The sequence below is a fragment of the Molossus molossus genome, unplaced genomic scaffold (genome assembly GCF_014108415.1).
Source record: "Molossus molossus isolate mMolMol1 unplaced genomic scaffold, mMolMol1.p scaffold_m16_p_3, whole genome shotgun sequence".
NCBI classification, from domain to species: domain Eukaryota; kingdom Metazoa; phylum Chordata; class Mammalia; order Chiroptera; family Molossidae; genus Molossus; species Molossus molossus.
In genome coordinates, this window is record NW_023425366.1 from 28,585,716 (window position 1) to 28,610,544 (window position 24,829).

Sequence of the window (24,829 nt, forward strand, 5' to 3'; positions counted from 1 at the left end):
ACGTGTCAGGCACAGGTGTAGTTCTAGGGAGTACATGGTAAGCAAGGTAAACCCGGCCTGAGTCATCATGGAGGTTATAGTAATTCAAGGTGCACAGACAACTGAGCAACCCATTCAATAAGGTGTGATGCCACTGATGATATCTATAAGGAAATGACTACTGACCAAGTGCTGCTGAAACAGGGGGAGGACTCCTACCCTAGTCTAGGGGGTGGTTAGAAAAGGCTTCTTGGAGAAAGACATGTTTCAGCTGAGACCTGATTATGAGTCAAAATGATCTCAGAGAAGAGGAGCAGTAAAGAATGTTCCAGGGAAAAGAATCAGCACATGTGAAGTCACATTTGAGGCCCTGGAAGAAGTTAAATATGGCTCAGTGTACAGTGTAAGGTGGAAATCAGGAAAGGAAGAGAAATGGAGACCTTCGAAGGTGTCATAGGGATTTGGACTTCATCCTAGAGCAATAGGAAACCACTAACGAGCTACTGCTGGGGAAGGCATGTCAGATTTGTATCTACAGGAGCAGGTAAAAGTAGGTTTACAGTGTAACACAAATATATAACAATAAATAATAATACAAGAATACTATAAAACTAATTTTATCCATCTTTGTACAGAAAATGGATGGAAGGATCTACACCAGAACAGTTACAAGTCTGTCTCAGGGATCTAGGCAAGAGATACGGTGTCATGAGTGGCAGCTGTGAGAACAGAGGAAAGAGGTCTGACAGATTCATGAGATCATTAGGAAGTTGAGCTTTGGACTTGGTCCATCCTGATTCCGGCTTGGAAAGTAGGCAAATGGTACAGCTCCTCATCAAGAAAGGGAACCGCAGAAGGGCTGTCCTCAGATATGTGTGCAGTGCAGGAAGAATTAGGAAAAGTCAACATGAAGAGATAAGCAGGGGTAATTCAGAGATGCTAACCAGAATTTCAGGGTTAACCAAGATAAGAAGCAGAAGGCCGGTTTGGGAAGTTTAGTTGGGTTGAAAATTATTAGAGGTTAATTTCGAGGTGTAGGAGCAGAAAGTCTTGCCTGTTGAGCATTGATCTACAGCTGTGGCTTGGCCCGGCAGGTAAAAGCATTTAGCTGACCTGAGTCAATGATGGAGACTCATCTTAAGCTAATTTAACCTTTAAAAAAACTTCGTAGGATAGCCTCTTATAGATGAGACTCTGAGAGGTAGTGTCTTATCTGAACTCTCAGATCTACCTGGGAATGGACCCCAATATTATAGTTTCTGGACTGTCTTGACTTGCAGAGCACCACACTGCCTCAATAAATATCTCCCAACTCCTCTGTGACAGATTATTTCCTCTGCATGTCAGACTGGGGATGCTCCATTACTGATGAAAAGGAGGTCAAGGCCTCTTTTCCTTCTTATAGCCTTCAAGAAACCATCCTACTGCTAAGCCTTCACACAGCCATGTGGGCAAGGGTCAAGGAGCAGAGCCTCAGGTTTGGGAAGCATGGTCATTTGTTTGTGTATGACTCAGGTCATATTATTTGACCCCCTTGATCCAGGGGACTGGGCTGAAAATTTTCATATATCATGAGAAGCTGGGGTGAGATATTTTCTTTCTTTCTTTTTTTTAGGGGGGGACTGTGTTTTTGAAATTCTAATCTCTCAGATCTCACTTTTCTAGAAGTCTTCTTAAAACATTGGTGCATGGTAGTGGTACTTCTGGTTCTAGGGTTTAGGTTATAGAGGTTAAAAAAGCACACAGTATATAAGTTAAATATTTAATAGCTTTTTAAAAAATCAGGAGGCCATTTGCTCTTGTGCCCTGAACTCAGAGTTTATTTAATGGCACAAAATTCAAATAATAATTTAGTAAGTCTGAGTTCCAGGGCTGGAATATCTTTATTTTCCCTTTTGGTGGTAATGAATGGGCTGTTCTATATTGGGACCTGTCTAACATTTCATGATTGCAAGCTAATTCCCACCAAAGTACTGCTTTTGACAGTGAAAGATTTATATTGGGTTATTTTATAATGTTTCTAGCTATTCTACTACAGTGTACTGCTTGCTCAGCAAACCTTTCCATGTGGATTCCAAAGATGTAGTGAATGTAATTGTGTTGGGGGATGAGGTGGGCACCATTTATAATAGGGCATCTGCCTCACCCCATATAAAGAAGGCTTGAAAATGATTTAGTTTAGTTTAATCTAATTTGTGAGGTATCTTCTAAAATATCATTGCAAATGGTGTTTAGCATATATTCCAATTTGACTTTTTTATTATCGTTACAAAAAATATTTTCAAAATGAAGCATAAACACATTCAGATAACATTTAGTTGTGGTAAACATATTTTTGTTTCAGGTTAACTTTTTACTCTAGATTTTTGTGTGTGTATAAAGCATTAATTATAGTGTTTCACAAAATGTGGAGTTTTAAAAATCAAGTTTATCTTTGCAAGTAACTATGTTACTTGATTTGATGTTAATTAGACTTATTGTGGTGATCATTTTGCAATATATGTATACAAACATCAAGTCATTATGTTGTACACCTGAAATTAGTATAATGTTATATGTCAATTATACCTCAATAAAAAAATAGATCTTGACTTTAGTAAACAGTAAGTATTCAAAACCAAGATGGTGTACTTATTACTCTCAAAAGAATAGCTATTAGAAAAGGAAAGAAAAAAGTCAATTTCATCTTTGTAAGTGAATATATTGAACTGGTAACATTTACATACAGAAAAGCACCTATGTGTGGAACAAGATCAGTTTGCTTTTCTGGTTAACTAACTGGCATAAAACATTGTTTTAAGGATCTTTCTTTCCCATCAAAATAGATTAGCTAATAACACAATGACAATATTTTTCTAGATCCTACAACACATCAAATCTGATGGAAGACCTGAAAATTTTGTATAAAACGGCCGGTCAGCAAGGCAAAGGAATCACTTTTATATTCACGGACAATGAGATTAAGGATGAGTCATTTTTGGAATATATGAACAATGTTTTATCATCGGGTGAGGTAGGAGGGACTCATTTATTCTTCCTGTATTTTGTCTTTTCAGATTCCCTCCAACTTTAGAGCTATCTTTATTTCCTTCCATGCGAGTTTTGAATAAGTGCTGTTATTGGGAATTAGGCGATCAGTATAAAGAATGGCTTTTTCTATTGGGTTTTGGAGAATAAAACTTCCAAAATGTGGAGCTATACATTTAAAACCTTGATGAGTACTCCAAATGAAAAGTAAAAAAAAACAACAACAAAAAGCATAGAATAAAAAACAAGAAGGAGGTTACAAGGGCAGGCTATGACTGCAGTTAATAATAGAATTGTTGGAGTGTTTTACCAAGTGGTGTATTTCCTCTTGAAGACTGTTGGTTAATTTTCTAGAGGTGAGTTTAAGAACACATATGGAGGAAAGACATTATATATATTGAGCTACCTATTTCCATCTGTTGTCATATGTCTGTACTGAACTTGAATGTCTGCACATTTTTCAGGTCTCCAACCTATTTGCTCGTGATGAAATTGATGAAATTAATAGTGATCTTATATCATTCATGAAAAAAGAACACCCTCGACGTCCTCCGACCAACGAGAACCTGTATGACTACTTCATGAGTCGGGTCCGACGGAACCTTCACGTTGTGCTCTGCTTTTCGCCGGTGGGGGAGAAATTTCGAAATCGAGCTTTGAAGTTCCCCGCCCTGATTTCAGGATGCACCGTTGACTGGTTCAGCCGATGGCCTAAGGATGCCTTAATTGCTGGTTAGTGTGGTGGAAAGTTTTATATCAGTTTCTGGTTTTCAGTGTTGACTTGTTTCTTTACATTCTGTGCTGTTTGCTGTCTCTGTAGTGGATTAAGCCAAAAATCACTTTGTTGAAGGTCAGAGGATTTTTGCAAGATGTTCTTTTTTCTTATTTGGTAACTAATTTTCCCCAGGGTGTTGTTATCAGAGAATGAGATCTTCAGTCTATACCCCCTTGGATTAATTTTACAATAACTTGAGTTCTGAAACGATGTCTCAGGTGGATCCCCAGGCAGGTTCTGGAATGTCACAGGAAGACACTGAGATTTTTAATTTGATAGCATTTGTGTTCTTTTATGGGTGGGTTGGCTAAGCTAAGACTAGTTTAAGCCACATGCCTTTTGAACATTTTCTTCTCGTGGCTGCAGTGCTGGAAATCAAATCGGAAATCGTAGCCAGCCATCCTCTGACGGTGTTGGTCCTTACCGAAGGATGTTAGCCAGAGTGTTCTATAGCTGGGGTCCCTGCTGCTTCTGCTTCTGCCTAATCTTCCGTCCTACGGAACACGAATGCCTTTCTTACTCTGTAAATGGAATTGAACATAAAAGTAGTCAAGGAGATGTTAGAGAGCACTCATTTAGTTTAAGTTTTTTTCAGCTGTTAGTGAGAAGTTAGTTATCTGTGGATGGTTTAGATGGTGGAGGTACTTAGGTCTCACCTATGACTTATTTTGTCAGAACCTCAAGGGAATCATGATTCAGTTGGCAGTGGCTTTCAAACTTTTGTCTGATTACTGTATTTTAATAATTAAAAAATATCTTCCTTATATCCCTGTAAAACCACACAGGTAGCCATAGTAGATAAAACTGAAAGTAGAGGGGAGAAAGGATTCTGGAGCCTCTCCCCCCACCGCCCCCCACCCCTGCTCTCTAGCTCTGTGGCACCCAGGGAGAGTAGGACTCATTAACTTGCCTCCTGCCATTTATAGACGGAGAAACTAGGGACGGTGAAGCTGAGGGAATTGTCAGAGGCGAAAGAAGATAGTAGCATCAGTATTTTGGCTAGAAGCAATATATATATTGTTTTGTTTTGTTTTTAAACAAAGGCTTATCCGCTGGGGAAGTTTTGTTCTTAGCACGCTACTATTGATAATTATGTTTTTTCAATCTGTGGCTTTTTTCCCCCTCCTCTTTTTAAACTTATCTTTATTGTTGAATGTGTTACAGATGTCCCTCTATTTTCCCTGCCTTGACCCCCCTCCTCTCTACTCCCACCCCCTCCTGCCTTCCACACTATTGTCTGAATCTATGGGTTATGCATATTTGCATATAAGTTCTTTGGTTTTTAAATGCAGATGATTTTAACATATATGAAGTACAAATTTACAGTTTCTTCTTTTGTCTTATACAGTTTGAGAAAAGGCCAATGGTTTAAATTTTAAGTCCTATTAAAATGTAAATACAACTAAGGGTAAACTTTAAAATTCCTTGAAGTAGGATATGAATGCAGGGCACAAAACAGCAGTATTTAAGAGCTATACTGTATTGAAGTTTACTATAAAATATAAGCATTAATATGCAAGTACTTTGTAAACAATCGTAAGGCCTGTTATTAACAAAAGTAATTTCAGGTGACAATCACTATAAAATACCACAATTAAGATGATTTCACTTAAATACGGAGCCCTTTCTTCCAAGTCCCTATTTCACTCACCCCTTCTTTCACAAGACCAAGGTCTTTTTGATTCTTCCTTTGTTAATTTCTCACAAATCTGCCCCATTCTTTTAAATCTCATGGCTTCAACCCAAGCCAAGGTCACAGGGAGAACAGGGGAGCTTTCGTTTCTGTGTCCTTAGTTCCTTACAAGTGTCCTGACCTTCGCGCACGCATCTCTCTGTTCCTTTCTTCAGAACACATGTATTGAACTTCATGCCATTTATTGAGCCAGGCATGTTGGAAGGCAAGGCAGACTAGTTTCTTCACTCCAGGTCCTCTCCCCAGCCAGGCTCGTTCATCGCCTTTTATACGTGATGTGCCTCATCACTTTGATCTCGTCTAGTCTATCCTCTGGGTTAAACTCTGCGCACTTCACTGCCTGCTTGACACATTCCCATGGATGTTTCACAGGACCTTAAACCTCAGTATGTCTGAAGCGGAACTGGTTCTCCTCTGCCCTCTCTCTCCCAGGAAGTCCCACCATTGTCTATCAAACTGCAGTCAGAGAGCTCTTGTCTTAACATTTTTTTTTTTTCTGTTATTGATTTTTAGAGAGAGAGGAAGTAAGAGGGAGAGAGAGAGAACATCGATTAGCCGCCTCCTGCATGCCACCCACTGGGGATCAGGCCCCCATCCTGCGCATGTGTCTGGACTGGGAATCAAACCAGTGGCCTCTTGAAGCACGGGTCGACACTCAACCACTGAGCCACATCAGTTGGACCAGAGAGCTCTTGTCTTTAGCACCTCTCATCCTTCAACTTTCAAGTCTACTCCATCATCAAGCCATGGCAACTTTATTTTCTAAATGTTGGTGGAATCTTGTCCAACTCTGTCTCCTTCACTGACATCCTCGGCCAACCAATCACTCACTCACCTGGAAAACCCGAGTAGCTTTCTAATGGTCTCTCCTCCTCTTTCACCTGTCTCCCATCTATCTCCCATTGCTGACAGAATAATGATAAACACACAAACCCAACACATTGCTTCCTATTTAAAGCCTTCCATGTCCTCCCTTTGCTCTTAGTAAAAGGCCGTGATCTCTTCTGACTTTCAAGGCAGGAAAGAGCTGACTCTTCTTACCTCCCCAGCCTCACCTGAGGTCACTTTTTCTTACTGTTCTGTTCTTAATTCTCAAACATGCCCTTTTTCTACCCTTGTGATGCCTTCCACCTCCCCTTCCTCCCCACTCCCTCTGCCCTTTGTCTGGGTAATGCTGGCTCTGCTGAGTGTAACTTCCTTTGGGAAACTTTCCCTTGTTTCTCCTTCCCCCTGCTAAGCCATTTCACAGCAGTCTATGCTTTTCCTCCCTGGGACTAACCACAGTGTGTTATTTATACACTTAGTTGTGTGGTTTATTTGATTAATGCTTATGTGTCCTACTGCACTAAAAACTCCGTGAAGTCAAGAACTGTACATCTTTTGTCCACAACTTGGGAAGCTACCAGTGTTTGATACTTACACTGTTGAATGAATGACTCAGTCTGTCAGAATTCATCCTTCTTCCATAATACAGCCTTAACTTACTTGCAGTCTTCACTAACCCAACACAAACCTTCTCCATTTTTTTTCAGATGTACCTCTTTTAATTGTTCTCTCAGAATGCTTTAACCATCTTTATTGTTCCACACATTGTCCATTTTATCAAGAATATCCTGTCTCATCTTTTTTGTTTATCTAAGTTTCAAAGCTTAATCAAGACTCATCACATTCTTTAATCCTCCTTTGTGCACTTAAAAAAATGGATGTTTTCTCATTTCTGGGACCTCCTATGTTTATAGCACTTATACTTTATATAATGCATGTGAGAATTTAGATCTTTAAACCTTTGATAACCAGTAAGTTTTTGTGGTTATGTCTCTAATCTAGCCTAGTAAGTATTTACTGTGCTAGTCATAGTAGTGGGTAAAATAATCATAAGAAATGAGACATAGCTCCTTTCTCTAATAAATATAAAATCTTGTTGGAAAAACCAACTACACACCTATACTGTGGGTATTGGAAGTATACTTAAGACACTTAGGGATTTAAGTGTTTTTATTTTTATTTATTGATTTGCGTGGGGGGGGAGAGAGAGAGAAAGAGAGAGAGAGAGAGAGAGAGAGAGAGAGAGAGAGAGAGAAACATCCATTGCTGGTCCACTTATTAATGTATTCATTGGTTGTTGCTTGTATGAGCCCCCAACCTTGGTATATTCGGATGATACTACTTCTAACGAACTTCCCAGCCAAGGATGGGTTTAAGCATTTTTAAAATTATTTTTAGAAAATTAACAACAATGTTTCTGGAAAAACTATTATTTAAGTTGACTTCAGGATTCTAATTTAGAATTAAATTATCTCTAGCCACATTAATAAGGAGATATATCATTATTTTATGTTAGTATATTTCAGTTAGATTAAATAAATATTGCCTATAAAAGTAGTAAATTATTGTGTATTTTTCTAATTAATTAATTTATATTTTTATTTTTTAAGTTGCATTTTATTTTTCAACCCACTTTATTGAGTTGTGAATGATATGCCAAAATCTGTACATATTTAATGTCTACAACTTGATGTATTTGGAGATCTATGCCATATTCATATTCATCACCTCCTAGATTTCCTCCCACTTTCTTTAATTATATTAATATAATAATGTTATTATTTTATGGTAAGAACACTTAACTAAGTGTTCTTTTAGCAAGATGTATTCTCTTAGCACATTTTAAGTATATAAACAGTATAGCTAACTATAGGCATCATACTGTACAGTAGATCTCTAGGATTTATTCATTTTGTATAACTGAAACTGTACTTTTTGACTAATATCACCCAATTTCCCCTTCTCTCAGCCCCTGGAAACCACAATTTTACTCTTTGCTTTGCAAATCTATTTTAAATTCCTCATGTAAGGGGTATAATGTAGCATGTGTCCTTCTGTGTCTGGCTTATTTCACTTAGCATACATTTACAGCATGGTTCATCCATGTTGTTGTAAATGGCAGGATTTCCTTCTTTTTTTAAAAAATTGTTTTTTCTTTATTGATTTTAGAGAGAAAGGGAGAGGAAGAGAGAGATAGAAACATCAATGAGAGAGAACATAGATTGGCCGCCTCCTGCATGCCCCCCCTGGGGATTGGGCCCACAACCTGGGCATGTGACCTGACCGGGAATTGAACTGGTGACTTCTTAGTGCATGGATTGATGCTCAACCACTGAGCCACCCGGGCTGGGCCCTTCTTTTCTTTTTTAAAGGCCGAATAATATTCCATTGTGTGTGTGTGTGTGTGTGTGTGTGTGTGTGCATGCATGTGCGTGTGTGTATCATGTTTTTTTAATACATTCATTTACCAACAGACATTAAATTGTTGCCATGTCTTGGCTAATGTAAACAATGCTGCAGTGAACATGGGAGTGCAGATCTCTCTTTGAGATAATGATTTTATTTCCTTTGGCTATGTACCGAGAAGTGGGATTGTTGGATCAGATGGTAGTTCTAGTTGTAATTATTTGAGGAAACTCCATACTGTTTTCCATAGCAGCTGTACCAATATACATTCCCACTAATAGGATACATGGGTTTCCTCCTCTCTACATCCTCACCAACATTTGCTGTTTTTTTTATTATTATTGTTTTTTGGTAATAGCTGTCTTAACAAGTTTGAAGTGATATCTCATTCTGATTCTGACTTGCATTTCCCTGACGATTAGTGATTTTGAGCACCTTCTCATGTATCTACTGGCCATTTGTGTGTTTTCTTTGGAGAAATTTCTTTTCAGTTCCTTTGCACATTTTAATTAGGTTACTTGTATTTTAGCTATTGAGATGTAGGAGTTATTTATTTCAGATAGTAACCCTTTATCAGATTCATGGTTTGCAAAAACTGTATCTCATTTCATAAGTTGCCTGTTCATTTGTTGTTTCCTATCCTCTGCAGAACATTTTTAGTTTAATGTCGTCCCACTTGTCTATTTTAGCTTTTGTTGCCTGTGCTTTTGGTGTCATATCATAACAAAATCATTGCCAAGACCACTGTCAAGGAGTTTACCCACTGTATTTTCTTCTAGGAGTTTTATGATTTCCACTATTATATTTAAGTCTTTAATCTGTTTTGAGTTGATTTTTTTGTGTATGGTGCAAGGGTCCAATTTCATTCTTTTGCATATGGATATTCAGTTTTTCCAGCACCATTTTTAAAGACTATTCTTTCCTCATTGTATGTTCTCGGCACCCTGTTGAAGATCTAGTCAGTATATGTGCATGTGTTTATTTCTGGACCTTCTATTCTTTTCCATTGGTCTATATATTGTCTTTCTTTCCTTCTTTCCTTCTTTCCTTCTTTCCTTCTTTCCTTCTTTCCTTCTTTCCTTCTTTCCTTCTTTCCTTCTTTCCTTCTTTCTTTCCTTCCTTCCTTCCTTCCTTCCTTCCTTCCTTCCTTCCTTCCTTCCTTCCTTCCTTCCTTCCTTCTTTCTTTCTTTCTTTCTTTCTTTCTTTCTTTCTTTCTTTCTTTCCCACTAGAGGATAGAGACACATTGGTTGCCTCCCACATCACCCCAACCGGGCTGAGGATGAACCTCCAACTGAAGTACGTGCTGTTGACTGGGAGTCAAACCCGTGACCCTTCAGTCAGCCAGCCAATGCTCTAACTAAGCAAAACTGGCCAGGGCTATATGTCTGTTTTTAATGTCAGTACTAAACTGTTTTGGGTACAGTAGCTTTGTAACATAGTTCGAAATCAGGGAATGCGATGCCTTCAGCTTTGTTTCTGCTCAAATTTGCTTTAGCTGCTTGGGTTATTTTTTGTGGTTCCATATGAAGTTTAGAACTCTTTTCTATTTCTATAAAAAATGTCATTGGCATTTTGATGAAGATTGTATTGAATCTGTAGATTGCTTTGGGTAGTATGGACATTTAAAAACTAATAATTCTTGCCCTGGCCGGTTTGGCTCAGCGGTTAGAGCGTCGGCCTGCGGTCCGGAGAGACCCGGGTTCGGTTCCCGCTAAGGGCGCGTACTTCGGTTGCAGTTTGTCCCCGGCCCTGGTTGGTCGTGCAGGTGGCAGCCACTCGATGTGTCCCTTCACGTCGATGTTTCTCTCTCTCTCTCCCTTTCTCTCTCTCCCTCCCTCTCTGTACAAAAAATGGAAAAATATCCTCGGGTGAGGATAAAAAAAAACAAAAAAAAAAAAAACAAAACTAATAATTCTTCCCTCTCATAAATATTTGATGTATATTTATGTCTACTTTAGTTTTCTCCATTAGTGTTTTATAGTTCTCAATGTACAAGTCTTCACCTCCTTGGTTAAGTTTATTCCTCAGTATTTATTTTTTTTTTTCTGATGCTCTTATAAATGGGATTGTTTTCTTAATTTCTCCTTTGGGTAATTTGTTATTATTATGGAGATTTATTTTTTTCTAATTTAAACATGCTTAGAAATTTAATATTATATTTGTAATATCTTAATAACAATAGTTTTTTATATATTTGAATTTAAATTGACTGAGTCTCTTGAGGAAGCATTTAAAAAATATACACTTCATTTTATGTTGTAAAAATCTGTCTTCCCCACCATTTAACAGTCTCCATTTTGGCAAATCTTTGTTTTGTTTTATATGGAGTTGTTTTGAATTAATTGTCTCTAAATATCTTCATTCTGGTGGTCTATTCCTTAATGAAACCTTGATTCCAAACTCATTACTAAATCAATTAACTTCATTTAGATTTCTCCAAGGTAAAGATAATTAGTAATGTTCTGCTAGATTCCATTTTAAACTAGCACTTAGTTTTGAAAATAGTCCATCCTCACTTGAAAATGAAGTGTTAAGCAAAATCAGTAATACATATTTGGCATATGTATTTTTTTCAAAGAAGGCCATTTTATGTAAATCACATGGCCTTCCTTGAAAATTATTACTTTATTTATACTATATAATATTTTGGTCTTATAAGTTCTGCTTCTGCAACTGTTCACAACTAATGGTGTAGTATAAAGAGAAATGAGGCAATTGCACCTAATAACCCCTCAGAAAGTCATACAAATCACATGGGTGATCATGGTTTTTCAGAAAAATGGTCATATTTTTATGATGCTCATCAGTCAATAAATATTTTTGAACTTTGGGCATCTGTTAAAAATGTTTTCTAGTACTCTAAAGACTTTACATAGTTTGGTTCAATTTGAATTTTTAAATCAAAGTGACCTGGACTTTGGAGTCCATAATCCTAGGGTTAGAATTCCAAATCTGACACCCATAAGCAAACTCTTCTGAGCCTCATTTTTTCTCATCTGCAATATAGACACAATAATATCTGTCATGTATGGGTTTTATTAGGGTTAACTGATAAGGTTTTGTTATTTAGGATCTTCCAAGATTAGATATGCTTGCCCTCTGAATGTATCTTTTTTTTTTTTATTCTCACCTGAGGACACCTTACCATTTTTTGCTCAAATAGAGTGGGAGGGAGAGAGAGGAAGAGAGAGACAGAGAGAAACATCGACGTGAAAGGGACACATCGAGTGGCTGCCACCTGCACAACCCAACCAGGGCCGGGGACAAACTGCAACTGAGGTACGTGCCCTTAGCGGGAACCAAACCCGGGTCTCTCCGGATTGCAGGCTGACGCTCTAACCACTGAGCAAAACTGGCCAGGGTTGAATGTCTCTTAAGAGAATTTGTCTTAAGAGAATTTGTCTTAAGAGAAAACCAGGGAAGTAGTGGCTTAAACAAGTCTTGTTTCTTTTCTTCTTTTTTCTGCTACCAAGAAAATGCAAAGTGCACAGTGCAGGACAATGTCCTGTCATCCTTAGGATGTGGTTCTTCCTCCAATAGTCTCAAATGGCTGTTGCATTTCAAGGAAACCTGTCTGAAGCTTTGCCTTTTACTTCAGGGCAGGATTATTCCCCAGAAACTTTGTTTATATGTCATTGTCCAGAATTGGGTCACCCCTAGTTACAAGAGGATCTGGGGAATCAATGAGTTTTAGTTGGACAGATTGCTACCCTGAGCAAAATTGGGGTCTTTTAGTAGTGAAGCAGGAATGGCTACTGGATAGACAACTAAAGTGCCTTCCTCACTTTGTTACCTTAGTTCTTTCTCAAATGAAGGGGAAATTAAGGGGACACCAAAATTTAGAGACTGAGCTCAGTGTCCCCCTTCCTCTATCCTGTACATGCCTCACCTGATTCCCCATCAAGCGACATGAACACACTACCAGGATATAACTTACAACCTCAGACACCACCTGAAGCTGGGCCTCAGTACTAGCATTGCTACCTTGGTGTTTGGATATTGAAGGTGATGGAAAGGTTTTCCATGCGTCTTGTCTGAGTCTCAGCAGGCTTGGATCACCCTAAGAGGAAGTTATCTAATTTTTTGTAAAACCTTTCCTGCATCCGAGATTGTGGGTCTATAAAAAAACATACTTTGAATCAGTCTCATTTTTATTCTCTTTGACTTTTTGGAAAGGCAAAAAGACAACTTGCCTACATAAAAAAAATACCATTATTGATATTCTCTATTTACATAAGAAGGAAATAATTATTACACGGGGAACCCAGGGAAGTATTCAGAAAGTAGGGACTTTCTTGAAGATATCTCATAGTTCCAAGTAAAGCACATGTGTGGCACACAGTGATTATTGGAGCTGTTGTAGTTAATACCTACAAAAATTTTGTCATAGGTAAGAATTGTTCCTGTGTTTCCAGTTTTCAGACTTAAACTTCTTGGAATTTAAACTATTCTCTTTAAGACTGCTGAGTGTCTTAATTTATTGCCTTTCAGTGTATATGGTAAGCTGTATTTATAAACAAGTTGATAAATAGTTTCTATTACTTACATAGATGTAAATACTGCCACACAATTACCAACATTAATTTAGTGATGAGTTACTACTGGTGAAAAGATATCTTTTATTTCTTTGCCCACCTGATAGGTATGTTCACTTGATTCCTTCTCTTTATTTTCCTTTTAATTGGCCATATTTCTATTTGTGGCTCTTATGCAATATTTTAAGTATTTTTATTTTTTATTTATTTTTTAATCCTCACCCGAGGACATTTTTTCCATTTTTTGTACAGACAGAGTGGGAGGGAGAGAGAGGAAGAGAGAGAGAGGGGAACATCGATGTGAAAGGGACACATCGAGTGGCTGCCACCCGCACGACCAACCAGGGCCGGGGACAAACTGCAACCGAGGTACGTGCCCTTAGTGGGAACCGAACCTGAGTCTCTCCAGACCGCAGGCGGACGCTCTAACCGCTGAGCCAAACTGGCCAGGGCAATTTTAAGTATTTTTAAAGCAAATCTATAGGCCATTTTTTTGTGGTAAGATTCATAAAGATGGTTGTGATATAAGCGGTTAATTTCCAAAATATATAGCATACTCATACAACTCAACAAAAGGAAGATAAAGAACCCAATTAAAAGATGGGCAGAGGAGCTAAATAGACAATTCTCCAAATAGGACATACAAATGGCCAAGAGACATATGAAGAAATGCTCATCATCACTAATCATCAGAGAGATGCAAATTAAAACAACAGTGAGTTATCACCTCACACCTGTCAGAATGGCTGCCATTAACAAATCATTAAACAAGTGTTGGCGAGGTTGTGGAGAAAAGGGGACTCTAGTACACTGCTGGTGGGAATGCAGACTGGTGCAGCCACTATGGAAAACAATATGGTGTTACCTCAAAAAATTAAAAATTGAACTTCCATTTGACCCAGTGATCCCACTTCCAGGAATATACCCTAAGAAGTCTGAAACACCAATCAGAAATAATATATGTACCCCCATGTTCATAGCAGCACTATTTACAATAGCTAAGATCTGGAAACAGCCCAAATGTCCATCAGTAGACGAATGGATAACAAAGCTGTGGTACATATACACAATGGAGTACTATGCAGCTGTAAGAAAGAAAGATCTCTTATCCTTTTAGACAATATGCAGGGACCTGGAAAGTATTATCCTAAGTGAAATGAGCCAAGCAGAAAAAGACAAATACCACATGATCTCACTTATTTGTGGAATAATGAACAAATAACAGTCTGAGGAATAGGGTAGACCCAGAGACGTGGAAGTAGGGTACAAACTGATAACCCTCAGAAGAGGGAGTGGTGAGGGGAGGAAAGAGATAAACCACAGAACTTATATGCATGTATGCATAACCAATGGACATTGACAACAAAGCCGGGGACGGGGGTGGGGTGGGGGGACGGGGAGGAGGGTGTCAATGGAGAAAAAAAGGAGAAACATCTGTAACAACAAAAACAACAACAACAACAACAACAACAACAAAAGACGGTTGTGATAAGTTTTAACTGTATTATGTAAAACCTTTTACTTTCTTTGGGGTTGAGACTGAGTGCCATCCTCCTCTCATTCCATGGCACCATCACAGTGGTGGGTATGCAGCAGACACTTAGTATGTATGTGGTGATTGATTAGCTCTGACTTTGTGGCCTATTCTTATAAGAGAAAATGCTGTCTTAGAATTGGTCCTGTGTTTGGCACTGTTGGGAAGATAAAGGTTGACCACAGGAGATTTTCACCTGAACATTTTTAAATGATGCTGTAAATTAGAATGGACCGCAGTTGACTAGCTGCTACATTTAAGAACAAGTTGGCCTAGGAATAAAAAAATTTAGTAGTGAACATTCCACATGCCAAATGCATTTAGAGCATGGGGGAATTGAGGGTTTGACAGGTTCTGAGTGAAAAAAATAAATGAGATTGTTAAATATGAGTACCAGGTGGGCACTGATTTCTGAGTTATTTGTACCACTTTTGCCCTTATATAAAGCATAAAACAGGCTGGCTGCTCACCAGAACCTGCAGCTGCGTGGAAGAGACTTCTTTGCATAAGTACCAGAATACAAAGAATGATGATAGGCTTAAAGTCTGTGATAGTTTTGCACATGAAAGGGAAAATAAAATTATTGATGTCATAGGCCTGGGACCAAAAATGCTGACTTATATCTACCTAGCTGGGTCTATAAGAATGGTATGGAGTCCTAAGAAATGTCTAAGTCTTTAAAAAATAGCCAGTTAACTTTACAATGGTAATTCATGTTCGTATTTCACATGCTGTCGTCTTTATTCTTTCTAGTGTCTGAACACTTCCTCTCTTCCTATGATATTGACTGCAGTTTGGAAACCAAGAAGGAAGTGGTCCAGTGCATGGGATCCTTCCAGGATGGGGTAGCTGAAAAGTGTGTTGATTATTTCCAGAGATTCCGGCGTTCTACCCACGTGACTCCCAAGTCATATCTCTCCTTTATTCAGGGCTATAAGTTCATATATGGAGAGAAGCATGTGGAAGTGCAAACTCTGGCCAACAGGTAGGTGTGAAGTTCAAATGCAGAGGTATGTTTAAGTGGTGGCATTCAACAGGGAAACATTTACTCCTAGTGAGCATTTTTGTTTGTTAAAACTTGGGTGGTGGGGGCGTGGAGCGTTGCTACTGGTGTCCAATAAGTAGAGGCTGGGGCTGCTGCTAAACATCTCACAGTGCACAGGACAACCTCCACATCAGAGCATCTTCAGCCCCAAGTGCCAAGAGTACTGAAGCTGAGAAACCCTTCTCTCAAGACTATTCAAGGGATTGTGGTCGCTAGGGGCTTTATTCTTGCCCAACAGGATAAAATGTTGCCAAGTGTTTATGTGGCCTACCACTTTGTCTAATATTGACCGACATCATTAAGAAATAGTAGACCGCCCTGGCCGGTTTGGCTCAGCGGTTAGAGCGTCAACCTGCGGTCCTGAGAGACCCAGGTTCGGTTCCCGCTAAGGGCGCGTACCTCGGTTGCAGTTTGTCCCCGGCCCTGGTCGGTTGTGTGGGTGGCAGCCACTCGATGTGTTCCTTTCACATCGATGTTTCTCTCTCTCTATCTGTTCCTCTCTCTCCCTCCCACTCTACCTGAACAAAAAATGGAAAAATGTCCTCGGGTGAGGATAAAAAAAAAAGAAAAAAAAAAAAAGAAATAGTAGACCTGGAAGGAAACTGAGAACCCAGACTTCACCTCCTCCCTCCTCTTGCTACTCTCTAGCCACCCTTTCGAGTGTCTAGGATAGTCTGTCTACTGCTTATATTTACTGCACAGTGAATGTCCTACTTCGCAGAAGATTATTCCAAATTTTACTCTCTGCCCTGCTCTTTCTCTTTTCTGACCACTTACATCTTCTATCTGAATATGACCAGAATTAGTCAGGGTTGTCACATGAGGGACACCTGGGTGGGTGATGGACTAAATGACTTCGAGCCCTCCAGTCTTTCAGACACATGACTTGAGGCTCAGGCAGGCAACTAGCCCCTTCACCACAGTGTTCTGATGGCTTGAATTAATTTCCTCTTGATCCCAAATGTTTCTTCTTTGAACCTTAGTGGTCTCTTTTGAAAAGCGGAAGTCATTGATTTTCCTTTCTCATGACAGAGCTTCAAGCACTTGAAGTCTATTGTCACTTAGCTAAACTTCATTAAGCATGTTACCTGCAGGATTCAGATGCTAGACCCACTGTTGTTCCTCATGTCATGCAGAATATTTTTAGCAGGTTCTCTCCCCACACACACAGCCTGTGGAAAACACACAAATGTCTTCAGGCTTTAATCAAGCCTGGACCCATACCCTTCCTGTCAAGTCCTGATGGATTTGTTACTTTGTACATATATGCTCATTCTTCACATATGGTCATTACTATGTGGCCAAGTACCACAAAGTTAACATTGCTGCCTTGGATTTTCAATCCCAGAATGAATACTGGATTGAAAAAGCTAAAAGAAGCTTCGGAATCTGTTGCAGCTCTGAGCAAAGAACTGGAAGTGAAAGAAAAGGAACTGCAAGTGGCAAATGAAAAAGCCGACACAGTGAGTGGACCTTCACATTCATTTCGAAGTCCCCGTTCACAAATGTTAATGATGTTTGCATAGTCGCGAAGTTATAGCCACGAAAGTATAAATTACTTATTTCCATTACCATACAACACTCAGTTTTATGTAGGAAAAATTGTATAACATCAAGAAATCAAGGCAACAATATGCCTTTTCAGCTGGGTCTTTGGTAATTTCTGAGGAAGTATTTTTTTGTTTTATGTTGGATTAGGTCTTGAAAGAAGTGACGATGAAGGCACAGGCTGCTGAAAAGGTCAAGGCTGAGGTACAGAAAGTGAAGGACAAAGCACAGGCCATTGTAGACAGCATCTCTAAAGATAAAGCCATTGCAGAGGAGAAACTGGAAGCAGCCAAACCAGCCTTAGAAGAAGCAGAAGCAGCCCTGCAGGTAAATCTGTGTGAAATAGCAGATGTCAAGCGTAGTGCCAAGGAGGAAGACTAAGAGAAGATGAATACCAACAGGAAATGCTTCAGACCAAAGCTCTCTCCACGGGAACAGCTTCAAGTAATATTTTCTGCTTGGAGATGTTATTAGCTCTTTATAGATTTTGCATGTGCTACTTCACATCTCAGTTCTTCACTCGTGATTGATTGATGGGCAGTGTCATATCATGGCAGTCAGGAGTTCTCAGTTCTCATTTCCACTCTGTCACCAATAAGCTATGTGACATTGGGAAAGCCACATAAAATTGCTAAAATGTCATTTCTTCACTCATTCCTTGAGGACATTGGAGTGGGTCTGTAAGCCATAACATTCTCAGAGTTTATCTATGAATTATCCATATGAAGAAAGACTGATTTAAAGCAGCTCGTTAATGTCCGAGTCTGAGCAAGCTTCCAACACAAGTATTTACTGCAATTGTGTGGCCATAACAAATAGTGAAATTAGAAAGCAGGTTAGATTCTGAGGGAATATGATGAGTTTAGTGAACTAGACCACACCTAAAAAGGCTAGTCCAGTTTTGAAGTCATTTTGTATTTTGGGGGGCTCAATTTAAGATTGCTTTTACTTCAGTCTTACTCATCTACTGCCTTGTGTTATTGACTCCTGGCCTAAAAAGCTGACGGAGAAAGAGAACACTGCTGATCTGTTCACCGCTAAATCAAGTTATATAACCTCAGTTGAGCATCCATCATTATTTGGCAGTGTAATTATTATTTTTTTTACTATTTCCTTAGCACACTTCCTGAAACATTTCTGAATCTTTTTTTATCCAAGTCCAGTCTTTAAGCTTTTTGAGTCAGTATACCATAGATGAATTAGATCTTGCCTTCTCTTTCATCTCTCTGACTTTTCACACTGCACTTACATGTGGCATGTCTTTCCTTGTCGCTTCACCATTTCATCTTGCACTGGCTAAACTATCCTTCTTAGACCTTGAAGTCCTCCAGGGTCTTCAGTCTGTCTGATTGGTGGGCACCTCATCTCTTCTCCTCATAAAAGCAACTTATTGAGGTATGATTTACATGCAAAAAGCTGTGCATATTTAATGTGTACAACTTGATGAGTTCAGGGACATGTGTATACTTATGAAACTATCAACACCACAAGGCCATAGAAGTATCTACCACCTTCCAAAGTTTCCTCTTGCTCCCTTTAATGTCATTATTATCATTTGTGATAAGAACACTACATAAGATCTACCCTCTTAACAAATTTTAGGTATATAATACAGTATTGTTAACTGTGGGCATTATGCTGTATAGATCTCTAGAATTTATCTATCTTGCATGACTGCAACTTTGTACCCTTGACCATCACCTCCTCATTTCTTCTCCCCCCAAGCCACTGGCAACTACTTTTTGCTCTCTACTTCTATGAGTCTGATATTTTAGATTCTACATATAAGTGAGAGCATATAGTATTTGTCTTCCTGTGTTTAGCTTATTTAACTTACCATGATGTCCTCTAGGTCCATTCATGTCATAAAGAGAAGCACTTCTTTTTCCTTTTTTAAGGCTGAACTACACACACACACACACACACACACACACACACACACTCACACACACACACAGAGAGAGAGAGAGAGAGAGAGAGAGAGAGAGAGAGAGAGGAAAACATTTTCTTTATCCATGAATCCATCGATGGACATTCAAGTTGCTTCCATATCTTGGCTATTGCAAATAGTGCTGCAGAGAACATGGAGATGCGATGTCTCTCTGAGATCCTTATCCTCCTCCCACCTCTTTTAGACACGTTGTCTTCTCTGAAAGTGTCTGATCAACAGAGAGAAGACAATGGTAGTGTAAAAAGACTTCTAACCTTTATTGAACTCATGATTCCTAGTGGCATCATAGGAATAGAGAATATCTCATCTCAGGTCTTGCTTCAGTACTTTCATTCTTCTAAGACTTAAAGGGTTAGCATCTCTTTTAATATTTTATAGTACTTTCCAGTATCCTCCTAATTTAGTGTTCTCTACCACAGAAATGTTCTGATTATGTAATAATCAGTGCAGAAATGCATGGGAACAGGTAAGATGATGGGATATGTGCAAGATAGTTTTAGTAATTTCTTTCATTGGTTCTGTCTCCATTTTATTGCCTCTTTGGGAGCTTTTGAAATCTTGAAATATACAAATCTGTGTATACAAAGAAAGTTTCAGGTACATCCAAACTCTAACATTTTGGGATCAGGCTACATAAAGCAATACAACAAATAAAGTAACAGCAAAGAATGTGTAACTTCCATCTCAATGCTAATCTGACTCAATGTAAACATACAAAATGCCTCCAGATGTTAAATAACTATTATATTTTACTATATAGTGGTCACATTGCTTTGCCTGCTGAGAAAAGAGGATTTCAGTAATTAGATGAAATAGGTTGAACTTCATATATACTCTTCTCCCCAACTCCTTTTACCTGGGTATCTTAACAAAATGAGCCCAATCCTGTTTGAAAATTTCTGTTTCTAAAGTAACATAAGCATGTTCAGCGTGTAAACCTTGTGTAACTTTAATTTGACCCCACTTTTCCCAATCAGCTGCTATTATATTTCTCTCCTTTCTTTTATAGCCACACATCTCAAATAAAGGCCTGTCTGCCATCTCTAGTTTTTAAATTATTATTATTATCATTTTATTTTTTACCACAAATTCTTCTTCACTTTCAGCTGCCTGTCTTTACAAATACTGGTCTGTTGACAAACCTTTTCACAGTATATAGTTACATTCCTAATCATCAAGCTCAGTGGTTTTCTTTTCTTTCTCAGTCCCTGGAGGAACGATCATTGGCTGTGATGAGAAGGCCATTGGTACCTTTTTTGGCAGAAGGGATGCAGATGCAAATAAGATGGAGGGTTTTCAAGACCTGGAAGGAATGGACATATGCTATTTGTCTAGAAAGGGGACTGTATCAGATTCATACATTTAATATTTACCAATACTTATTCCATAAAGAGTTCAAGAGAGAGAACAGTTATTATCAACCACAGCGGTTCTATTTGACTATTAAATAATTTACACCATAAGAATCTCTATACTGGAAATGGAACAGAACTTTTCTAACAGCTTAGTGAAATTCTTATTGCTCAAGTTCTGTCATTTAAAGGTCAGTTTCTAGCTAAGAAACCTCTAATTATTCAATCTGTCAGCCCTGGGGCCACCCACTAGTGTCAGTCCACTGTGACAAGTCAGAGTTGCTTAGGAGAGAGAGGCAGATTCTTGACCTACATAACTAATGAGTCAAAAAGCACTGCAAATACTGGAGTTTTCCTGGTTGAGAATCCCTGGTATCTACAGAAGTGCTGACTATTCTTTTTTTTTTTCCGGATTACACTTTTCTGTTTTCTGACACTAAGTGGTCTGTACAGTTTTAGGGAAGTCACAGCTCATTTCTCTTCTCATTGTCAGTTTAAATTGTAAACATTTGAACTTTTGGGGACATGGGTTTCTTTGGGATTAAATAGGCATCTGGCCCCCATGACTGCATCTAATTTAAGAATGCTTGTTTTCCTCTGTAAAAATTATAGCATTTAGAGATGAAAGATTTGTCTGTACTTTCTCACCTGAGATTGGGTGATAATCCCCTTTTCTCCCCCAGACCATCAAGCCTTCTGACATTGCCACCGTCCGCACGCTGGGCCGGCCCCCTCACCTCATCATGAGGATCATGGATTGTGTGCTGCTGCTGTTTCAAAGGAAAGTCAATGCAGTGAAAATTGACCTGGAAAAAAGCTGTACAATTCCTTCCTGGCAGGAATCTTTAAAACTGATGACTGCAGGGAACTTTTTACAGAACTTACAGGTTGGTAGTTCAAATTTTTATTACTTTATAGAATTTCTTCATATATAAAATACGAGTAATTTATCATTGATATGTTTGCAAATATCTTCTCCCACTTTTGAGCTTAGCTGTTCATTCCATTAATAGTTTGATAAGCAGACATTCTTAAGTTTAATGTAGTCCAATTTTTCAATATTTTCCTTCAATACTCACTGCGCTCTGTTCAGGAAAACTTTGTCCACCTCCACAGCAGAATAAATGCTTCTGTGTTTTCTTCTAGAAGTTTTATCTTTCATATTTAGATCTTGAGACAACTAATTGGGAATACCCAAACCATATCCACTTCCCAAATGATAACTTGAGCACTGTCTTTCATTCAGTTTTTAATTCCACATTGCCCACTGGTTACTGTGGCTACATCATCTTAGAGCAGCTGTAGCAGTAAGTAGCTTATGAAACTAGTGGGCCACATAGACTTGTCCCAGACAATTAAAATAGGAGACTCTATTATGTAAGTGCTACTGGGAAGGAATAACATGCTGAGTGGAAAGGAGGTGGTGATAAACTCTGATTGGGTGCTTTGGAATGGTAATGGTGACACGGGTGTTTTCCCAGATAAACGTAACAGTGGGGTAAATCCAGGCAAGTGACTCTGGGCTCCTGCATTATGTATCTGGTGGCAGAGCAGATGCATATCTTAGAAGCTCCGTTGTGTTTATCCTTAGTCACCAACATCCTTCTGTTGCTTCTGAATATGCTTCTGGCTTCACTCTTTCAAGTTCACTCAAGAAACGTGTCTTAAGACAGGTCTGAGTGAAATTGTTCTGCCCTACATTACATATCTTCCGTGAGGGCTTGTTTCACTGAGCTGTGTAAGTGCTAATTTTTTTCTACTTGGAAAACATTTAATCATCGTCTTTCAGATGATCAAACACCACTTCTAAAGATCCAATTTCATTGTTTGGTCAGTGTTTTCTCTTGATGCAAGAAGGCATTCTTTATCCATTTCTGCTACCATTTTAAAAATTTTATTCCTCCAGAATGTAACAGTCCTCTCATATTCTCGATAGTTCTATGATTAAAAATTAATTCATCGCCCTCAAGGCCTAATGTCTCAGTTATTATCTTCACATCTTAGGCGAGTTTAATAGAACCTCTGTCTGAATGCATTAAGGATTTAGTTGCTGCTAAATGCTAAGTATATATGTCCTTGGGCTAAATATCCCTCTGTGTATTTGTTTTCCATTGTTGATTTTATGGGTTTGTAATTCACTTATTCAGGATTAATGACATGAACATTTTATTGCTTCTGAGATTCTATTAACCATGTTAGTGTTCATCCCTGAAATAATTTCCTTTTTCCTTGGATCACAGAAAATTTATTTAGGGTTGGTTGGTGTATCTGTCCACAGAAGATAAAGTGTATTCTGGCTTCTTCGCTGTTATTGCCTATTTTGCTTTCACCTTCAGGGCTTTTGCCAGATATCCTGAAATGTTGACAATGTATGATGTCATTCATCCATTTCAGTGTTCAATAGCATGTGGACAAATGTGAACATGACTCCTGAGAAGAAGTATTTTCACCTAATTTTACTCCCTTTTTTCCACATAGCAATTCCCAAAAGACACAATTAATGAAGAAGTGATAGAATTCTTGCACCCTTACTTTGAAATGGCAGACTACAACATCGAAACTGCTAAACGTGTATGTGGGAATGTAGCTGGTCTTTGTTCCTGGACCCAAGCCATGGCTTCCTTTTTTTCTATAAACAGAGAGGTGTTGCCTCTGAAGGTAAGCCTCCTAGGAAAAACTGTGTGATGCGCGCCCGCAAGGGCTTTCTAGGTCAACTGGTCTTGTCTTTTCACACAGCACAGGAGTTTTCGGCTTTTGGTATCATTGTACTCACATCCTCAGGGACAGCAAGTGACTGAAAGGCTGGGCATAAGATGCGTCTTTCCTCTCTGTAAGCCTATTCCAATCAGAATGGTGTGAACCTTTGAGCACAGACTCTCTGCAAGGAAACTAAGCCCATGTGGGCTGATGGTAGTTTCCAACATATTGTCAACTTAAAAAAAAAAAAAAAAAGAAACAGAAAACTATAGCACAGAACTCCCTGATAATATGCAAGATCTGGTGCCGGGAAATCCTGTGAAAAAGGCAGAGGCAGGTTGGCATAGACATTGGTGGCTGATCTTGGTTGCAGGACATGGCATAGAATTCCCTCCCCTGTCCTTTGTGCCTCAGGAAAGAACCAGAATATTATCTGTTTATGATTTATGTGATTTGAGAATATGTCTATGTTTCCCTTTGAGTGACTGCATTTCCGTATGTCATTTGTATACAGTCCCCACCATTCAGTGACACTCTGCCTTCAGCAGATACAGAGGCGAGTGCATGTTTTGAAAATTGGACACCCGCCCTGGCCAGCTTGGCTTAGTGGTTAGAGCATCGGCATGCGGACCAGAGAGTCCCGGGTTCGGTTCTCACTAAGGGCATGTACCTCGGTAGCAGTTTGTCCCTGGCCCCGGTTGGGGTCGTGTGGGTGGCAACCAGTCGATGTGTCTCACATTGATGTTTCTCCCTCTCTCCCTCCCACTCTATCTGAAGATAAATGCAAAAAGGTCCTTGGGTGAAGATAAAAAAAGAAAAAAAGAAAATGTGATACCGATGTCTCAAAAATCATGCCTCATGGCTTGGTTGATTGTTTTGCTTTTGTATGAGTCTGATCTCCTTCAATCACCAGCTAAAATCCACTTACACTTATCAACTACTCAAAAAGCTTAATAATCATGATAGAAATAATCGAGAGTAGAAAGGAGAGTTACAAGTTCCATTCTATTCTCTAATTATTCTTATACCAGGACCATTTATTCAGTTGTGGGTACCCCTGAGGTCTTCGGGCAACCTAAAAGAAAAGACTCATTGATTCAGAGACTTTTAGAGCAAATAATTGATGTGCCATCTGACATTGTGAAAGTGGGGACCACTGAAGACTCCAGCATGGCCTCAAAAACAACATTCTGATATTGACTGAATTATAACCACCATCTCAAAAAGTACAGGGCATCCTTTGCTAATTTTTGCAGTATACTTATTGTCTTTAAGGAAATTGTAGTTAAATTCATGATAGATAGCTTTCATTTTTTGGTAGTTATTTTAAATAAAATGAGGTGAACTCAGTACGAAATAGTGGCATTCTGAACAAGGCTTACATAAGAACAGCAAGTCTCCTCCCCTATGACCAGTACATTTCAGCCTCCACCCAGTCCCCGGACAATCTAGACCCTACAG

The 24,829-nt window shown here is 38.9% G+C and overlaps 1 protein-coding gene across 1 annotated transcript in view; it reads left to right on the forward strand.

The window, feature by feature from the left end:
- DNAH5 (dynein axonemal heavy chain 5) overlaps nt 1-24,829 on the forward strand; it is a 286,089-nt gene that overhangs the window by 208,396 nt on the left and 52,864 nt on the right. Inside the window, exons 56-62 of the mRNA XM_036278902.1 lie at nt 2,839-2,992; nt 3,471-3,738; nt 15,529-15,760; nt 17,169-17,283; nt 17,519-17,695; nt 21,355-21,558; nt 23,150-23,329. Coding sequence (XP_036134795.1) covers nt 2,839-2,992; nt 3,471-3,738; nt 15,529-15,760; nt 17,169-17,283; nt 17,519-17,695; nt 21,355-21,558; nt 23,150-23,329 — 1,330 coding nt within the window. The remainder of the gene's footprint in view (nt 1-2,838; nt 2,993-3,470; nt 3,739-15,528; nt 15,761-17,168; nt 17,284-17,518; nt 17,696-21,354; nt 21,559-23,149; nt 23,330-24,829) is intronic.